At 38.6% G+C, this 21,351-nt stretch overlaps 1 protein-coding gene across 10 annotated transcripts in view; it reads right to left on the bottom strand.

Annotated features, from left to right (window-relative positions):
* Positions 1 to 21,351, bottom strand: part of ULK4 (unc-51 like kinase 4) — a 702,682-nt gene that overhangs the window by 442,020 nt on the left and 239,311 nt on the right. For all 10 annotated transcript variants that reach the window (XR_012090659.1, XM_073010314.1, XM_073010313.1 and 7 more), the window contains 2 exons: positions 2,618 to 2,669; positions 2,374 to 2,518 (listed from right to left, as the gene is read on the bottom strand). Coding sequence is in view for 9 of the 10 variants with exons in the window: in XM_073010314.1 (XP_072866415.1) it covers positions 2,374 to 2,518; positions 2,618 to 2,669 (197 nt within the window). In the remaining variant the exon portion in view is untranslated. The remainder of the gene's footprint in view (positions 1 to 2,373; positions 2,519 to 2,617; positions 2,670 to 21,351) is intronic.

The following is a 21,351-nucleotide window of genomic DNA, read 5'->3' as shown; positions in this document are numbered from 1 at the left end:
GCATGAATTTTCCATTATTAATATTTCTAAACTTATAACTACCAAGAGTTATCTTCAAAGATGAAACTCCTTGCCAAGGTTCTAGTTTTCCAGAGTTAAGGAGGTTAAATGAATGTGTTACTTACATTTCATTTTTAAAAATTTTAACATTACATCTATTAAGCCCTTACTATATACGCCAGGAACGCACAAAAAGCATTATATATTTTAACAGCCAATTCATTTCTATGAAGTATGTACCATTACTATTATTGCCCTATTACAATCTTCAAAGATTAATATGAGATTAAAATAATGAGCCTAATAATAACAGTCATGGTGCTACACACTTGTCAAGAGGATACTATTTGCCACACACTGTACTAAGTGTTTCAAAAGAAGCATCCTACTTAATCTTTACGATTACCTTCTAAGGTAGGTACTATTATCCCTGTTCTACAGATGAGAAAACTAAGGCTTGGAGACTGAAATGCAGACCCAAGGCTTATACACCACAACCGAATCAGTCTGAAAGGTTTGAAAACATTCCGCATCGCATCCAAATAAATTGCATACCATTATCTGAAGTGCATTTCAAGTTGTGTAATAAAAGCTTGAACTCATCTACATTTTTAATGCTCTTGAACTGCCATGCGGTTTACATTTACATTTTCCTCTTTAATGCCTCATCTCTGGAAAAAGTAAAGACTCATACTAAAGGAAATATTTATTCCAGCTCAATGAGTAACACAAGATCACTGATTTAGAGTTAGCACTTTTTATTTCACAAACTGTTCCAAAACTGGGCAGACTTCAGACATACAGAAATGTGGTTTCAGATTAACAGAGCTTTAAAAAAGCTATTAGTAAACTAAAAAGCTATTAGTGAAGTCCTGTTGGAGTAAATCTGATCCCTACTGTGTGGAGGAGACATCTCAGTCCTGAAAATGCCTCTCTACAAGTTTTTACATAGCAGATACCCAAAGCACGTATTTTCTTTTTGTTTTTGTTTTTTTCTTAAGAGACAGAGCCTTGCTATGCTGCCCAAGCTGGCCTCAAACTCCTGAGCTCGGGCAATCTTCCAGTCTCAGCTCCCCAAATACCGGGGACTACAGGCACGAGCCACTGAACCCAGCTCTCAAGACACATCCTTTAAATACCATATTTTGTATAAAAACTACATTTAAGGCATTTTCTTGTCAGAAAGATGCATATAACTATATATGAACACTTTTAGAAGCACAAAATACACTAGAAACAATAATCCCATTAAAGAAGGGTATAATCTTTCATTGAATTCACATAAGTGCAGATCACAGACATACACTCACATATAACAAACGTAACTGAAAAGTTACTTATTGACACTTTATCCCTGAGCAAACTCCACATGACAAAGTTTCAAATCATTGTCTTACTTTGGGCATCAAAAGTATTCTTACAGTACATATTAATTATCAGAGCTGTCCCTGAAACCAACTGCAGAAGTGTAAAAAGGAAAAAAGAAACAGGAGGCTGGCCTAGAAATCAAGCCATTACAGATCAAGCTCCAGTCAATCAAGACAGGCTCCCCCAGACAGTGGAAGGGTCGACACAGAACACCCACACACTTACAATGAGGTACCTTCCTCAACCAACTGGAGTAGTTGAGTGCTTCATCTATAGCAACTGGCAATTTCAGTTATTTGGGTTTTCTTTAATGTGAACCTAATATTATATGAGAGAGTTCAAACTCTTAACATTGGCCAAAATCAGAATGTAATTACATCTGGTTTGTTTATTATGATCTTTTTTTTTTTTTTTTTTAAATGAGAACAGCGGGTCTCAAGAAGTTGAAACAGTTGAGGGAAGCACTAAGTTAGGCTGTCATTCTTATAAACCTGCCAAACCGACCCAGACTACAGTTGAGGCCCTGAAGAAAGCCATGATCAGGCAGGCATATTAATGCATGATATACAATCTAGCATTCGTTTAATTTCACAAAATCTTCTTTAATATCGACATATGGCATATACTTTTTGGAACTAGCTTTGATAAAATTGACACTGTCCCCTCAACTATAAGGTGAGATTGTAATATTGATCTTCAATCATAACCCTCACCCCTTGAGCCATGAACACCTTTAAATCTGCATAACTTCAAAATCATGCTTCTGGCAGAAAACAGACTAAGCTTTAAATGGATGTCTTCGAAGATGAACTGAGATTCTTCTGGGTCTTCTGCAGTCTAACAGTTCCTGCATCTGTCTCTAAACTTTTTTTACAATGAGTACACAAGCATATGTGTATAAATATAAGGACATCAAGACCCCAACCCCATCACTGAACCTTGTTTGACAGAAGCTTCCTGGGTAGCCTACACTTCCCTGCATGAATACAACTGCATGATACTTACTGGGGAAGTAAGACATCTCGAATGAGAGCCAGAAGATTGCTGTCAGAATCAACACTGGCCTTCTCCTTGCCATCCCCAAACTCCTGGTTCACGAGTAGAGATGTGGTTTCTGAGAGCAACCGCAAGCTAAAGAGTCTCCACTCCACTTGAAAGAAAAAAAAATGCCAAGATTGTGACTCCATAGAGAGAGAATGAAAACAGAATGTGTAGCTAATGGAATTCTTGCTGGTGTCATCACACTTACCATTTTGGCTTTGAACCAAGGACACCAAGGGTGGCAGGATATAATCAACAACCTAAAAGGAAACATGTAAAAGACTTAGTTCAAATCTCTATGAACACAAAACTGATATCAACCACTATCTATATTTTTTCCACAGACAGAATCCCTAATCAAAGGAGTAAAAAAAACAATGGCTAAGTTTATTCTGGATTTCAATTCTCCATGACATTTAATAAACCACCAAGCTCATTTAACTCTAAAAAAGTCCTCAGGTCAAAATGACATTACGAAAATCAAAACAGTAATTTCTCAAAACCTTCAGGGTCTATGAAAGGAACTTCGAATATAATGCAAAATCTAGTCGGCACAGGTTGGCATTAAACCATCAGATTAGTTATGTATAAGCTGGTGATCATTACTTCAAGTTTAACCTAAACAACAATCAAAATGTTGGGAAAAAAAGAGACACATAGTCCCCATGTTTTATCAAATACATCAAATAACTATGACAAGTAGGTCTTGGTTATTTTTAGAAATAGACCCCAAAGATGTAAATCCACTAGACAAACCACCTCTGCGAGTTCCCAGTTGTATCGGAGAACAATCAATATGGTTTAAAACTTAACCCCAAAAGACAAGTATTTTCCTCCAAAATACCAAAAAAGAAAGAATCCCTACGCTCATCTAATGATGAAAACTACTGTTTCATTTGATGAACTATTTTAGTGACAACAAACAAAATTCCCATTGTTTGTGTACTTGTTCTCCCTATACTGATAAAAGAGTAGGAGAATCTGTGCACCGCCAAATGATATCTTGCTCTCCATACCAACAAAACAATGCCCTGCAGAGGCAAGAATCTCCATACGTGATTGGTGGCCCACTAGTATTAACCCGTTCTATCTCCACTTGACATAGGAAATTTCTATGTGATAGTATATCTCAATATTTTTACAAGGACCCTAAGAACCAGGGGTGTTTAGTTCACCCTCTTCCACTAAGTGATGTCACATCACATCACTCAAAGCACAGATATCATGCTTCACCAAGGTATTTTGAGAACTCCAAACTTATAGTTATGTCTAAAGAAAAAACTATGCAAAGGAGAGAAATATATGCTGCTATCAATACTACCAACATGATCAACAGCTATCTTAAAGGTTGAATAGTGGTGTATATCACGAGAGGAGTAAGACTGAAACAAATGATCTAAGTGCCCAACTCAAGAAATTTAAAAACAATTAAATGGTCAAAAAAGCAAGCTTGTCAGAAAATGAATACAGAAAAATCAACAGTATTTATGAGACAGAGTAGGAATGAGGCTTGGCTCCAGCTCATCCCTACTAGAGCATTCTTTCATACATTCCCAGTGATCACAAAACCCACACCACTACCTCACTGATGCCATACCCGCTAACCCCAAGGCTTTAGTCATGCTATATTGTTCCACTGAGCTCTCAAAATGTTTAACCATGCCTTTTACTTAAAGAATTCCAGGAACTGGCCTTAGGAGATCCAAACTATCAAACCAAGGTTGTGGAGTGTCCCACCTCAGGAAGGAATAGCAGCCTTGATGCTCCTGGCCAGACCACCAGGTGGCCCATTACTCAAGATGACCATTGTAACCACATACGCTGCCCTGCACACCTTACCCACCATGTGCTTTGCCCAGTCCAGCATGCATACCCTACCCCTCGTATCAATTTCCATGCTTTGCCTAACACAAAATCCCAACCAGCTCTTTTCAGAGAGTCAGTCAGGGAATTCTCTCTCTCTCTCTCTCTCTCTCTCTCTCTCTCTCTCTCTCTATCTCGATCTCTCTCTCTCTATCTCGATCTCTCTCTCTCTCTCTCTCTCTCTCATGCTGCTTCCCTCATCGCCGGACATAAGCTCCAATGAAGCCTTGTCTGGGAGAACTCCATCGGCCTCATGTCCTATTGCATTAAGAGCCCAAGAACTCATGGTCAGTAACATATTCATTCAGGGCTTATCTGGGATCACCAGACATGGGGAGCTTTTTTCTCCTCTGTGGAGGGAGGCTTGTGAGCCAGCAGGACAGCGGGACGTGACCCCTTCATGGCTGACAGGAAGTCACCTGAAGTTTTGATTCAGCACTGCTATGACTGGTGAGTTCTTCCTCCAGCCTCCCTGAGATTCCTCACAACCCACCCCAGACAATGCTTTCCCTTCCCTCCTGGTCTTCTATTTGTTGTGTCTTTCTTTTTCTTTCTTCTTCCTTTCTCCTTCCCTTCCTTCACTTTTCATTACCTTCATTGTTTCAGCCTAAATAGACACCCGTGTGGCACTGGTTCAGCCTCAGTAGACACCCGTGTGGCACTGGTTCAACCTCAATAGACACCCATGTGGCACTGGTTCAACCTCAATAGACACCCATGCAGCACAGGCCAGAACGGTCATTCAGTTCAGCTGGTAGGAAACTCTGTCTGGCACTGGGCTCTGTAATTTTCTTTAAGTACATTCCCTCCCTTTGCCACGCCTTGTGGGAAAGGGAAGGCTGTGGACTTTGTCGTCTGTCTATTCAAGCCTGCAACAAACGCTGGGTGCTATCTTTGTGAAGAGAGGACTGACAGCACATGGGTCCTGAGTTTGTGTCACTCCCGTCCTGATCCATTTTTCCTTCTTGTGTGTTTCATTTGACATCTGATTCCCCCATGCAGACTGTTGGGTGGCATCTTGCAAAGATAAGAGGCTTTCCTGGTTCCTCCATAAAATGGACAAAAGATGACTTTCTCTTGTAATGCAGCTTGGCCCCTACAGCTATGCTGCAGTGAGCAGAGTCAATAAAAGCTGCTTTGCTCTTCCAGAAGCTACACAGAAAGGGAACCCAGAAACCTGGCATGCCAGCAAAAGGTTAAGGATTTCTTACCAGCCAGGCTTCTGGCCTGCTTTTCTGTGCAAACCAGTTGAGTGAAATGGTAAAGATAATTATTTGTCTCAAGGCCTATGACCCCTATAAGCCTGCTGTTTGGCAGACTCGTCAGTTACAAACATGGCTGCAGGTCCTTGAAACAAAAACTGGATGAGGTTTCCCTTTCATTTTATTTTCTGTCTTTGGGAGCTTGACCTTATGACCATGGGGGGTTCTTTCCTTGCTATCTAGCATCCAGAAGGTGGGAATTCCGAGGCTCATGTCAGGTAGCCGGTCTGAAAGAACCTGGAGTCTGAGACACAAGCAAACATTCTTTGTCCCAAATGTGTCAAAAGCCCTTGGAGATGAGTTCTGTCTTAAAAGGTCCCACCCCAAGGGGCTTTTGTCATCTTTTGCCATCTTAAATCTATTTTAGACAGTAAATTCTTGGAGACCATGGAGATGCCTCCTCTACCCCCTCTCTAGAAATACCACTTGCTTATATTATAAAAACCTGAAAAATTACCATCTGAGCTTTAAAGGGTTTTTGGATTGAGTCGCTATTGAAACTAAGTACATCATTAAAGGAAAAGCACTTTTCTTATTCTCAACAATTTTTAAAAGGTTTAAATTAAAAAGAAGGATGCATAAGAGTGTCATGGCTAGCCTTACAAATTATCTTGAGCAGGTGAAATTCCTTGCAAGCTTGAAAATGGCTACTCGAGTTTCCTTCTGGGAAGACCACTGCCTCATGCGGTAGCTCAGTGGCTAAGGCTGTGCGTTTTCACAATGGCTGCCTGGGTTCAATACCTGGCATAGGGAATGAGTCCTTTCTGGTTTTGTATTTGTGTGACCTTTGCCATTTATTATTTTCCCCTCCATGAACAGCTTCTGACTTCCTGTCTTGAATTTTCCTTTCTCTGAGCTACCTTTGAGGTGATTCTGAATCGTACAAAAACTGCTTGCCCTAAAAGGTTAGGCAAGGACAATAACTTGTTCAGCAGGAAGTAGCTTCCGAAGATGAGATCTTCAGCCCTTTCTCCTTAAGCATAAAGAAGGTGAAATTTCTCAGCAGGGAATGAGACAGCAGGAATGGGGCTTGGCTTCAGCTCACCCTCACCAGAGCATTCTTTAATACATTCCCACTGATCACAAAACCCACACCACTACCTCACTGATGTCTTACCCACTAATCCCAAGGCTTTAGTCATACTCTATTGTTCTTCTATGCTCCCATAATGTTTAACCATGCCTTTTACTTAAGGAATTCCAAGAACTGGCCTTAGGAGATCCAAAATAAACCAAAGTTGTAGAGTGTTCCACCTCAGGAAGGAATGACAGCCTTGTTGTCATTGGCCAGACAACCAGGTGGCCCATTTCTCAAGATAAACATCATAAGCAGTTGTGTTGACCTGTATACCCTACCCTTTACGTTCTTTGCCCAGCCCAGACTGCATACCCTACCCTATTTATTAATTTCTATGTCTTGCCTAATAAAAATTTCCAACCAGCTCTTCAAAGAGTTTGTCTGGGAATTCTGTCTCATGATGCTTCCTTTATGCCCAGGCATAAGCTCCAATGAAGCCTTGTATGGGAAAACTCTTTTAGCCTCATGTCAATTTCTATTGCACTGAAAGCCCAAGGACCATGGTCAGTAACATTTATATGTACCTACAACAACCAAATGAATAACATAATTCAAAAAAATTCCATTACAACAGGAATATTGTGATCTTAGCAAGAATATATATATGGATATAAATGTATGTGTGCATATATGTGTGTGTATACGCATATGAATATATTTATAGGTACTATAGTCGTTGATGGACTTCTGGGTTCTAGACTAACATGTAAAGAGTCTGGAAATCATCACAACCAACCATACAACAAAGAAAAAGCTAAACAAACTAAAAATCAACAACTTTTCTTATATAGGTCAAAGAATTGAAGTCATAGGGAAACCACCATCCTCAAAACTGGAGGGACAAGCAAATTCAGAAAATCACGCTTACCAGGAGCAGGAACCGCCGCTGGAGAAAGCAACCACAACAACAACATCAAGGGTGATTGACTGAAACTGTTGGAGATTGAGCATGGACTAGTCTGAGAGATTAAAAACTCCCAGAGGCCCAGCCTTAGGAGAGCCCCCATGCTTCTGCAAGTGTTACCGTCAGGAGCTCCCCACCAACACCATTTTTGCGGGTGAACTTGGAGAAAAAATCTCCTGGTACTTCAGTAGGGGAAGGAGAAATTTAACCATTTTGAAACATGCCCAGAGCATTGTTTAACAAAGGTCTGGACTCGGGGAAGCTATTTTACAACAGCCTAACTTAATGGGGTTTTAGCAGAACTTAACTCCCCAGGGCAATGGAAATGCCCAACTCCAGGCCCCTCTAGCCTTCTTGTCTCACCTACAGTGGGAGGCTGGGGGCGCTGTAAAGCACTTGTGAAGGTCACAGCCTTAGGTACTCAGGCTCACTAAAAGAGTAAGACCTAATCACAGAACTATACAATACATCCCTTCCCCCAACACCTTACCACAACATCAACACGGCTTCAGTACAGTAACACAGACTTACAACTGACACAGGTGGTATTTAAGACAGAGTTCTTAGGGAAACCCAAAGACAACAGGAGAGAAAACAACTCGGTTACTAGAGGAAATTTTAGTCTCTGAAACCTACAACTACCACAAACAACCAATACAGCCTACCTCCTGGCCTTTTATAAACATAAAACTTCACACTAAAGGTCCATTTACCTAAGTTCAGTTCGCCTGACACATCATGCTGGAATGAAATGTTCAAAGTGCTAAGAGAATAAAGCCACCCACCTACAATTCTGTATACAATGAAATTATCCCTCAAAATTGAAGGAGAAATGAAGGCTTTCTCACAGACAAAACTTGAAGAAATTTTTCACCAGCAGACTTGCCTTGTAAGAAATATTTAAAGAAATTCTTCAGAGATAAGGAAAATTATAGGTCAGCAACGCACATCTATATAAAGAAAGCAAGAACGTTAGAGAAGTGAATAAATGAAGGTAAAACGCAGTTTTTAATAAGAAGACTCAGAGAGGCCAATTCTCTGAAAATTAATCTATAATTCCAACACACAAAAAAAATCTAACAAGGTTTTCAGGAACTCCTCATATGGACTCTGTAATATACATGGAAAGCAGATCAAGAAGAACAGAGAACTGGCTAGGTGCAGTAGCTCACGCCTGGAAGCCACTTGGGGAGGCTGAGTTGGGCAAATCACTTGAGGTCGGGAGTTCGAGACCAGCCTGGACAACATGATGAAACCTTATCTCTACTGAAAATGCAAAACTTAGCCAGGCATGGTGGCAAGCGCCTATAATTCCAGCTACTCGGGAGGCTGAGGGGCAAGAATCACTTGAACCTGGGAGGCGGAGGTTGCAATGAGCTGAGATTGTGCCACTGCACTCCAACCTGGGCGACAGAGCAAGATTCCATCTTAACAACAACAAAAAGAATAAAAGAAAACGTCCAAGAAAGCTTGGGAAAAGGATGCCTAACTCTAACAGGTGTCCACATTTACTATGATGGAAATAAAATGCTATAAGCACAGGGCTAGATACGATCAATGGAACAGAATACAGACTCTAGAAACAGACATATATGGGAATTCTCTACATGAGAGAGTTATTCAGAGTAGGACCTGAATCTGGCTCACTACATTCTCAAAGATGGTATAGCCAAGCATAGTGGCTCACACCTGTAGACTCAGCTACTTAGGAGGCCGAGGTGGGAGAATCGCTTGAGCCCAGGAGTTTGAGAACAGCCTGAGCAACATAGTGGAACCCCATCCCTAAAAAATGAATAAACACACAAACAAACAAATAGATGGTTTATCTAAGGCCCTTACTAAGAATATATGAGCAAATCAGATAGCTAAAAAGTTTTCTTGGGGCCACTTTTTACATCACTGCTATAACTCTATTCATACTATTTTTTAGTATAAAGAAGGTATTTTTTAAAAGATTTGAACTTACAAAAGTATTTGTTTATGGTACAGAATGTCAATTTCTTTAGAACAAAACAAAACCTAATTTGCTTTTGTATCCTAGTTATCAGCTGAGGTCACCCTAAACTTTAAGTTTCAAATAAAACCGTCAGCCTTGCGTGCTATTAAGCAATTTAGTGTCCTTTCCAAGATTTCTGGGAATTTGCAGAGGCTTCTTTACTTTCCCATGATTCACTGCCAACTCTGAGTTTCTACCTCACTTATCTGCTTTTTACCTTCTCCTGCCTGCTATTTGCTTCTGGGAGACTGAATATACTGGTGGGAGCCAGACTATATATGACAATATATGACAATAGAACTCTAACCCACAACCTCTACAGGAACCAGCAGGGAAGCCAAAACCACAACCTCGGTAGCAATTAGACTGGGATGGTTAGGATTTAGTCAATGACTGTCAGCTTCAGTATTTTTTGTACTCTTCCAACTTAGGGCCGACTAGAGAAAGCCAAAAATATTCCCCGAACCAATCACATAGGATATCCTGCTTCTAATGAGCCCACTTCCAATTTCCCCTGCCAATAGCCTCCAATCAGGGCACACCTGAAGTCTTCCGTCTCCCACTCCCCTCCTTGCCTTTAAGTCTCTGCCAAATGCTAGTGATGTTGGTCAACTTCTTTGCTATAGCAACTCTGAAAAAACAGTCTGTTTTTTCTCATTTGGTTGTCTTTGTTGATTTCTACCCACCAGTGTAAGTCATGGAACATAGCCCTTTTTAATAATTACATTTAGAAGACTCACAAATTCTTGGTATGTATACCAGACTTTATTGAGAGTCTGGAGTAATGGAGGGTTTATAGCAGCAACACCAACAATTTAAAATTGAAGTATATCTGTTTTTAATCATCTTCAATCACTTGCAACTTTAACTTTTCTCACAGGCCTTTTTCCTTCACAAGCTCTGGGCTCCTGTCCCGCTGCCTAACTTTTTGGCTTCTAGGCAGCCCTCCTTGTTGTTTCTGCCTCCTTTCCTCTTTTCTTAACTCTCCCACCAACCAATACATTTTTATTTCTTATGCAGACAAATTTTAGCTATTCTGCTACCCCCATCCCCTTTCTTCATCCAGGGTTCTAGGCCACTCCCCAATCTTGCCTACAAAAGAAACAGAAACTCAATACAGACCATTCATGGCCTCATAGCTATAGAAAGGCCAGGCATATGTTTCCAGGTAACAGCTTTTCTGTCTTCAACCAGACCACCTTTCCAGGACAGAGCACCTATATGCAAAAGGGAGGTTCTTCCCTCATAATCCAAGCTCATAATGTTACAGCAGGTAGTCAAGCAGACATGAGCAGGGCAGGAGAGGGCCCCTGACCCCAACCAGGAACATCAGGCGACATCAGGTGATAGGCGGTTGTTAACTGTCTAAAATTACTGGTCACAGTCAGTGCTAGGGAAAGGCAGTCTCCCTAGATAGAAACACCTGAAACTGGTGATCAGAAGCTTCCTGATAAGATCTAAGGAGTTAGGTGACTGGGCTCAAGCATGTGCACTAAGAGGCAAAATGGCAGAGTTTAACTGGTATATGACCTTCTGCGAACATTCTAGCGGTAAGGGAAGAACGGCCTCAAGTGAGCATGTGTACAACTCCAGTAAACACAGCACACATGCGGCCCCTCCCAAGTTCTGGAGGCCACTGCACATGTGGACAACCCGCCCCAAGGGAAGCACCAGGGGAAAAGGGAAGCATCAGGGGAAAAGGGATGCAGACCCTGGAAGCATGCCAACGTATAAAATCCCAAGTCCAAGGTCAAACCACAAACTTGAATCTCTTAACCACAAACTTGAATCTCTTAAGTTGCCCACTTGGCCCTCTTCCAAGTTTTCTTACTTTACTTCCTTTTGTTCCTGCTACAAAACTTTTAAATAAACTTTCACTCCTGCTCTAAAACTTGCCTCGAGTCTGCCTATGTCCATGAGTCGAATTCCTTCTTCTGAGGAGGCAAGAACTGAAACTGTTGCAGACCCATACGGATTTGCCACCACTAACAATACCTCCCCCAAAGATGGGAAATTCTCTCTTCCAAATATCCTTTTAAACAGTATTATCTATTTATTCATTTCCTTTAACATCCATTGATTTTTAACTAAAGTAGTGGCTAAATTGTCTTAGGACCTGAGAAATTTCAAACCCGATAACACACCAACACAAAGAATGAGTTAATACTACACTTATTGATTAATCATGTTACATACAGGATGTTTGGAGAGTGCAGTCTGATACATGATGAACCGCAATCTGCATTTTGAGAAGTCAAATTAAAATTGTTCACTTTAATGACAACCCAACACCAAACAGCAACAATGCAGCAAGACAATAAAGAACAACAAAAAAAAAAAGGACAAAGCCCTAAAAATTATCTTTATCAAATCACTTCTAATTCATAGTGAGAAAACCATGACAACAAAATCTGACACAGTATATGACAGCAAACATGTTCTAAACCTTTGAATGGGCATAGCTTTGCTCACTGGTACGGGGTCACCTTATTAAAAAAAGACTGAATCACTGAGACAGTGGACAATGAGTACCTCTTTGCTGCTGTGGAGTTCAATAACATGCTCACCAATGTTCTGCCCTTCCAGAATCTTCCACAGAATTTATACATATACATATTTATATATACTACTATATGCTGCATATTTAATGACATATGTAATATATATTTAATGGTATTAAAATAAATGCCATTGCACCCTAATCAAGCTCCTCTGTACCAGCGATCTCTATTATAAAATTCCATCACTCATTATTTATTTTAGTGTAGGGATAATACACTTATATGGAATAATCCAAGGAATTTTAATAATTAATACTAGTAATATTGATTTCTTAAAGACATTCACTTGTGCTAAAGTTCATTTGACAACGTGTTCTGAAAGCAAAGACCTACCGAACTTTTTGAAAATGGAAATTCCCAAGTCTGGTGACTTTTATTTCTTTGCTCAAAAACTAAGACCCCCACCCATTTTTTTTTAAATGTGTGAATATATGTGCACATTAGCTTCTCTGTGTATCAGTTTCTCTGCATGTTAATGATTCTCAATGACATGTCCCAAATGAAATGAATGTCTATAGCTTAGGAATGCTAAGACAGCTCTGGGACAATAGTACATGCTAAACAATAGTAAACGCATTTGAAATTCATAAATAACACTTGCATCACTAAATCTTATTTTACTTGTTCTTAAAGTTATTGTTGCCCAAGATGATGCTTTGTTTAAATCTTCTTTCCAATATTAAATAGCTATAAAAATGTTAAGGAATTCCCACGGTTATGTTAGGTTGGTAACACACTATTGGGAAGACTGTGTCGAAACAGGCATTCTCATACATTGCTGGTGAGACAGAAAAATGGTAAAAGCCTACATAAGGGATTCTGGCAGTATCTAACAAAAGCACAAGTGCATTTACTCTTTTATCCCAAAATCACCCTTCTAGTGATTAAACTGGTAAATCACAATTTACCCCGAAGATACACCTACAACAATAGGAAACTAAATATGAACAAGGTTATTTATTGCTTATAATTACAAATATTAAGCAACTACCTAGTGGGCCAAACATTGGTGGAATACTAAACTTGTTTTAATAAGGAGTGAGAAAAATCTCTAAGAACTGATATGGAGTAATTTCTAACACTCATTATTAAAGGAAAAGGCAAAATGCAAAAGAACATATATAGTATGTTACTTACGGTATAAGAAGGAAAAATAAGAAAACATATACTCTCTTTACAGAAAGAAATATTAAAAGGACAAATCAGAAAACAATGAAGTTGTTTATCTACAAGGGTGAGGAGAGTATGATAGAATGGCAACGGAGTAGAAGGGATATATATTTCAGGGAAGGGAGTGGCACTGCTCTGAATATATCTTTTTCCATAGTTTTGACTTTTTTGGAAGCACACCCATGTTCTACATATTTTAAAAATTAAAAGCAACAAAAGAGGAAGGAGAAAAAGAAAACCTAAAATTGAAAGCGAACGGAGACAAATCAACCATACTTCAAACGAATATTATAACCACACCAAAAGTGGGGAAGGGAGCTAATCCAAGTACCTTATGAACACAGTATTGACTATATACTCCCAGTGTTGCTTGGAGATGAGAAGAGGTTGGGAAAGCAAGAAATTCAGCAAACAAATCGTGACCTCACTTGGTTTGTTTTGGTATTGGTTTCAGTGAAGCAATTCCATAACAATTTTAAATGTATTACAGGATTAAGCAAACAAGAAAATGTGCGGATGATGCTGAAGCCAAAACTTCTACAAAGGGACACACAAATATAGAACGGGCAAAGGCAAGAAAGAACTGTGTAGGAGACTGGATACGAAGATAGCATTGTGAACTCATGATTTCAAATATATATGTGTATACATATAGGCACGTGTATGTAAGTACGTATAGCTGTCCCTCAGTATCCACAGGGGACTGGCTCCAGGGAGAGAACAATGTGTCAACACGTAATTGAGTAGGAGCATCATAGGGGCTGTTATGGAGGGAGGTATAGAAAGCTATGGACCCCAGAGCAGGGAGGGACATACTCTGTTGGGTGGGTAGAGGGGAGTCTCACAGAAATTACTTTTGAACAGGGCTTAGAGAGAAAAGGAGGAGGAGATAGGGCAGACAATCTGACTTGGGGGATGAGAAGTTTAGGTTCACACAAGGAATGCTGAGTATAGTTGGGCCTCAGTATCTGAGACAGATTGGTTCCAGGATCCCTTTCCCTATATCAAAATCCAGGAATCCTTAAGTCCTTTATATAAAATGGCATTAGTATTTGCATATAAACTACACACAACCTCCCATATACCTTCAATCATCTCTAGGTGACTTATAATACCTAATGCAATGTAAGTGCCAGCTAATAGTTGTTATACTCTATTTTTTAAATTTGTATTATTTTTTATTGTTGTATTATCACTTTTCATTTTTTTTCAAATATGTTTTATCTGCTGTTGGTTGAATCCAAGGATGTGGAACCTGTGAATATGGAGGGCCAAACCATCTGTGACTATACGGTATGTATGTGTGTTCATATGCATATGTGTTAGTCTACTCAGGCTGCTATAACAAATGCCTTAGACTGGGTAATTTAATAATAGAAATGTGTTTCTCACAGTTTAGCAGGCTGGGAAGTCCAAGATCATGGGGCCAGCAGGTTCAATGTCTGGTGAGGGCTGCTTCCAAAAGGGCATCCTTTAGCTGTGTCTTCACGTGGCAGAAGAAGTACAAAGGCCAAAACAACTCCCTCAAGTTCTTTTAAAGGACACAAATTCCATTCATGAGAGGGGAACCCTCATGATCTAATCATCTTCTGAAGGCCCCACCTCTTAATAATATGACATTGGGGATTAAGTTTCAATATATGAAGTTTGAGGACACATTCAGGCCATCACAATGCATATACATGCATATATTTCCTAACTGCTTCTTGGAAGGGCTAGAAGCTAAGATGTCCCAGAAGAGAAGAGCACACTTAGTGCCCTATCTTAGTCTGTAATGCCATTTCCCAGTAAAGAAAACCAGGGCTCCTCAGAGAAATGACTAATTTCATAGCCAGGGAAGAGTAGTAACAAACTGAGGAAAAAATATTTTGTTGTAACATAAAATAAGGCAGCATTCAAAAAAGAATAGGGTATGTCACAAAGACACTTGAAAGAAGCCAACTTGAAAGGGCTTGCACTAGCCAAATCTGGAAAATATCAGGACCAAAATAATATAGTAATGAAGTCATTGATAAAAATAGGAATCTGTGGTAGACTGAATGATGCCTCCCCAAAGACAGCCATGTCCTGATTTCCAGAACCTTCAAATTTGTTATTTACATAGCAAAAGGGAACTTGCAGATGAGGTTAAGTTAAGGACTCTGAGAGGAGACAGTATCTTGGATTATTCAGGTGGGTCCAATATAACAATAAGGGTCCTTAAAGGGTGACAGGATGGTCAAAGTCAGAGAAGATGTAACAATAAACGCAGAAGTTAGAGAGAGATTTGAAGATGCTGCTCTGATGGCTTTGAAGATGGAAGAAGGGGCCACAAGCCTAAGAATCCAGGTGGCCTCGAGAAGCTGGAAAAGTCAAGGAAGCAGACCCTTCCCTTAGAGTCTCTGGAAGGAACACAGCCATGCTGACACCTTCATTGTAGCCCTAAAATTCATTTCAAGCTTCTGACTCTCCAGAACTGTAAGATAACAAATTTGTGTTGTTTTAAACCAGTAAATTTGTGGTGATTTGTTACATCAGCAATAGAAAACTAATACAGAATATGAATCCACACCAATAAAAGATAGGTAGAGATGCTTATTCACATCAGTTAACTTTAAATATATATATACACAGTCATGCATGGCATAATGACGCTTTGGTCAGCAACAGAGCACATGTATGATGACGGTCCCATAAGATTATAACGGAGCTGAAAAATTCCTATTGCTTACTGACAACGTCTTGATGATCCTGATCTTGTGTAATCCTAGACTAATTGTGTGTGTTTTTGTCTTCATTTTTAATAAAAAAAGTTTAGAAAGGAAAAAAAATTTAATTAAAAATTTCAAAAATAGAAAAAAGCTTATCAAATTTTTTGTACAACAGTACAATGTGTGTTTTAAAATCAGTGTTATTACAAAAGAGTCAAAAAGTTTTTAGAAGTTTATAAAGTAAAAATGTGATAGTAAGATACAGAGAATTTGATACTGAAGAAAGAAAAATACATTTTTTTTCTACAGGCATGCACCACTATGCCCAGTTAATTGTTTTTTTAATTTTTTGTAGGTATATAGTCTCACTATGTTGCCCAGGTTGGTCTTTGAACTCCTGGCCTCAAGTGGTTTGCCTGCCTCAGTCTCCCAAAGTGCTAAGATTACAGGTGAAGGTGTGAGCCTCTGTGCCCGACCAAAAAATGTTTTTTAATAAATTTAGTGTAGCTTAACTGAACAGTGTTGATAATGTCTGCAGTAGTGTATAGTAACGTCCTAGGCCTTCAGATTCACTCACCACTCACTACTGACTCACCCAAAGCAACTCCAGTCCTGCAAGCTCCATTCATAGTAAGCATCCTATAAAAGTGTAACATTTATCTTTATATGATATTTTCACCACACCTTTTCCTGGTATACTTACCATTTGTTACAATTACCTACAATATTCAGTGCAGTAACATGCTGTACAGGTTTGTAGTCTAGGTGTGTAATGGGCTACACCACTCAGGTTGGTGTAAGTACATTCTATGATGTTTGCACAACAAAAAAAATCACCAAATAAGGCATTTTTCAGCATGCATCTCCATCTTTAAGCAAGGCATGACTATATATACAAGTTGAGCATTCCTAATCCAAAAATCTAAAATCTGAAATGCTCTAAAATTTGAAACATTTTTTTCTCTTTTTTAGAAATGGGGTTATGGCTACATTGCCCAAGCTGGCCTTGAACTCCTAGGCTCAAGTTATTCTCCCACCTCAGCCTCCCAAGTAGCTGCGACTACAGGAGCTCACCACCATGCCCAGCTTGAAACTTTTTGAGCACCAACATGACACTCGGAGGCAATGCTCATTAGAGTATTTCAGATTTTCAGATTAGGGATGTTCAACCAATAAGGATAATGCAAATATTCCAAAAATGTAAATATTTGAAAATCCCCAAAACATCCAAAATCTAAAGCACTTCTGGTCCCAGGTGTTTCAGATAAGGGATAATCAACCTGTATAAAGGCTTACCTTTACCAAGTTCTAAACCTTTTTTCATATTTATGTAAATTTTTAATTCACAAATAAGATATATACATAAAGATGTACTTATCCTAAGTATACAATTCAGATAATTTTCACAACATGAACATACTCATGTAAGTAGCACCTAGATGAAGGAACAGGACATTATAAAGCCCCCTTTGTCACCTACCAGTCACCACCCAAGGGTCACCACTATCATGACTTGGAATAGTTTTGTCTATTCTTAATTTTTTTGCAAGTGGAATCATGGTATTTTGTATTTGTTAACTTTAGCTCAACATTAAATTTGTAAGATTTATCCATGTCGTTAAGTGTAACTGAAGGTCATTTGTTTTCTCTGTGGAAGAGCATTCCATCATTTGACTATACCATAATGTAGTCATCCACAGACTGTTGATGGGAATTCGGATGGTTTCCAGTTTGGAGCTATGAGCATTCTTACCTCATTTCTATTGAATATATATTTAGAAGTAAAATTGCTGAGTCACAGTATATGCATATGTTCAGCTTTAGTAGCTACTGCCCAACAGTTTTTCAGAGTAGTTGTACCAACGTACACTCTCACTGAGTATAGTGTTTCTGGGTTCCATGTGCTCTACATCACCACCAACACTAAATATTAACTCAAATAACTGGTTTAAAGCTAGATTATTCATTATTTATTAGCCTCCAGCCTTTCTCTGAAAAATTTGCAAAAGGATAGGTTTTTCATTAAAAAGTATTAAGGCTTAGCTTACTTTCTAAAGTTAAATAGAAATATATTTTAATCAAATTATGTATATTGCAGCCAGAACTTTCTAATAAAGAAGTCATCTTTATTTTCCCTTTGCTATTAATAATATTTTCCAAAACCACCACGAGTGGGGAACAAATTCTCCGTACAAAACAAATCATGTGGCTTTCTCACTGTCCTATAGGCCAGATTGATGATTTCAACTCTGAGGAGCTAAATGGTCTAAAACTCTGGGAAAAAATCTGAATTAAGTGCTTGTGCTCAGCAAGAATCAAATGCATTTAGCCACTTCCATACAATATAGTATTGATCAGTAGCCTTGAACATCATGTGTGCCAACATTTCAAACAACAGTATGTTCCCTGGGGTGTTGGATCTTCATCTTCATGTATTCTAGTCATGCTCAAAAAGAGGTAATTAGAAAATTTCTCATGAGTTATAGCATTAAAAAATATTTTTATGAAGCCAGTAAGTTGTAATAATACCTCTTCTATCATAATAGATGCTGTAGTTACAATAATTAGTATGCTTGAATTTCATGATTAGAAAATAAGCTAATTTCTATTTAAATGCAAAATAGATATTTATAAATACTGGATCTTAACAAATTAGTCATAAAGTTACTGCTCATTAGGCAAAAGAATTAATAAGCAACATCTCAGCAAGTCATATCTTATTTGATGACTTGGAATTCATTGCTATGACAATGACCATGACAAACAGGTTCCTAGTTATGGTGGGTACTGTTACGTGGATTAACATTCTTACAGTAAACAATGAAAACCGCCAGATAAAATATAAAGACCCTAAACCCTAAGCTCTGAAAACAGGGGAAGCTTTCAGACTAGTTTCTGAATGAAAACCCAAGGCAGAGAGTTGAGACCATGAGAGCATGGAGCTGACTGCCCAGGAGGCACTTAGCAACAACACAAACACAGGTATCAGTGGGACCCCTGCACCCAGATCCTCTAGCACACAGAGTTTTATGAGTCACCTTACACAGAAATGGACACCTGCAGAGAGGAGATTATACTCTCAAAGTAAGGAAAAACTAGATTCATTCACCAACGCCTCCACACACATTTACACTCCTGAAAATTGAGGAGGCTGCCCTGGGAAGTTGTGATCTCAGACCTACATTGTCAGGGATTTGCACACTGGGTACAAATGATGCTGATCTGAGGTACTGTCCCAACTGGGAGAGCCCTTAGGTGCCTGGCAGAAGGAAACATGTTATGGAGGAAGGAACATCCATACTTGATTTCAGGGAATGCCCTCTAATGGATTTCAGGAACAATGACCAACAAGGATAAACAATACTCAGGCCTCCAAGAAAACAGGAAGATTTGGGCATGAACAAGATATAACAGACATCACAGACAAAAGATGACTTTCATAGTCTTCTGATATGAAAGACTGAATAACAAACATGAATAAATACGTCACACACTAGAAAATACAGGGAACAGGAAATTATAAAAAGCAATACAGATTTGAAAAAAAAAAAAAAGACAAGCAGAATTTCTAGCAATGATAGACTTCTACGAATGAAAAATAACCAAAATTAGAAACTCAACTGCTATATGTGGCAACAGAAGGGGCATAGTAGAAGACAGGAAAAAAAAAAGAAATAAAATTATTCAGAATATTAACTCTAAAAAAGAAAAAGCTGGAATACACAAAAAGTAAGAATTAGAAAGTACAGTGAGAAAGTTTAATGAGTATGTGATCTGAATGGCTGAAGGAGATAGAACGAGAGAGAGAATAAGCAGAGATAATGGCAGAAAGTTTTCCAGACTGATGAAAAAGGAAATCCACAGATTCAAGAAGCACAGAGAATCCTCAAAAGAATAAGTAAAAAAAGAAATTTATATTTAGTTACATCATAGTGAATCTACAGAAAACCAAATCTACACTACCTCCCCGCAAAACGTTTTAGAAGGCCCGAAGGAACAAAAAGAGAGATTTCCTTCCAAGTAAAAACTTGAGATTAATCACCAACCTATCAATAGCAACAATTCAGAATGTAAGATAATGAAATATCTGTGCAGTGCTGAAAAATAATACCAAAAACAACTACCAAACTGAAATTTAATACTCAGCAAAACATCACTCAAGGAAGAATGACTTTATCAGATAGTTTGCCACCAGCACACGTAAGCTAAAGGAAACTATAAAGGATGTACTTCAGTCAGAAATAAGTGAAGACAGGAGTGAAAACTAAGAAGAAAAGAAGCATAAAAAAGTAGTAAATATGTGAATAAAGGTAAATGAACATTAACTATATTAAAGTAGTGATGATAAAGTCTGGTGGATATTTAAAAGAAAGAAACAAAACCAGACAGACTTGAAAATCCCAGACAACAATAATATATATATCATGAGGGGACTAAGTGGAGTTAAGTAGGCTAAGGTCTGTATATTACTAATAGAAAAGAAAGTTTATTTTTAAGTTTAGCTTTTAATACATTAATATGTATGATGTAAATTTTATAGTAACCAGTAAAAGAATAGGAGGAGAATATATAAATACCAACCTTATATAGGGAAAAAACAAAATGAAAAATAAAATGTCAATAAAACAAGAGAGTAGAAATAGGTAAGAAGAAAATAATGTATGACAAAGTTTGAAAGAATATAGTAGAATGAATCCAAACAGACCAACAATTACAGTGTGTAAATGGAGTACATTCTGTAGTTAGAAGTAAAAAATTGGCCAAATTAATTTTTTAATTTTTTAAATATTTATTTATTTATTTTGAGACCCAGTCTCGCTCAGTCGCCCAGGCTGGAGTGCAGCGGTGTGATCTCAGCTCACTGCAACCTCCACCTCCCAGATTCAAGCGATCCTCCTGCCTCAGTCTGCAGACTAGCTGGGATTACAGGTACATGCCACCACATCCAGCCAATTTTCGCATTCTTAGTAGAGACGGGGTTTCACTACGTTGGCCAGGCTGGTCTTGAACTCCCAACCTCATGTGATCTGCCTGTCTCGGCCTCCCAAAGTGCTGGGATTACAGGCATGAGTCACCACGCCTGGCCTGGACAAATTAATTTAAAAATATTATATGATGTTTATATTATATAGCTCTAAAACATAAAAATAGATGTTTGAAGGAAAAGAACGAAAAAATATATAGAAGGCAAATATTAATGAAAAGAAAGTTTGCATGATTATGTTAGAATGGGACAAAGAGTAAGGCAAAAAACATTCCTACATATAAAGAGGGCCACTTCACAACGATACAAGGCTGACTTCATAAGACGACATGAGTTGAAATTTGCATACACCTAAATAACATGGCCTCAAAATACATAAAACAAAAATTTTCAGAACTACCAGAAGAAATAAATTCATAATAGTTATAGGAGAT

Source organism: Chlorocebus sabaeus, chromosome 22, assembly GCF_047675955.1.
Source record: "Chlorocebus sabaeus isolate Y175 chromosome 22, mChlSab1.0.hap1, whole genome shotgun sequence".
Lineage (NCBI taxonomy): Eukaryota > Metazoa > Chordata > Mammalia > Primates > Cercopithecidae > Chlorocebus > Chlorocebus sabaeus.
Note: the sequence above shows the minus strand (reverse complement) of the source record. Positions and strands in the feature narration are given on the sequence as shown.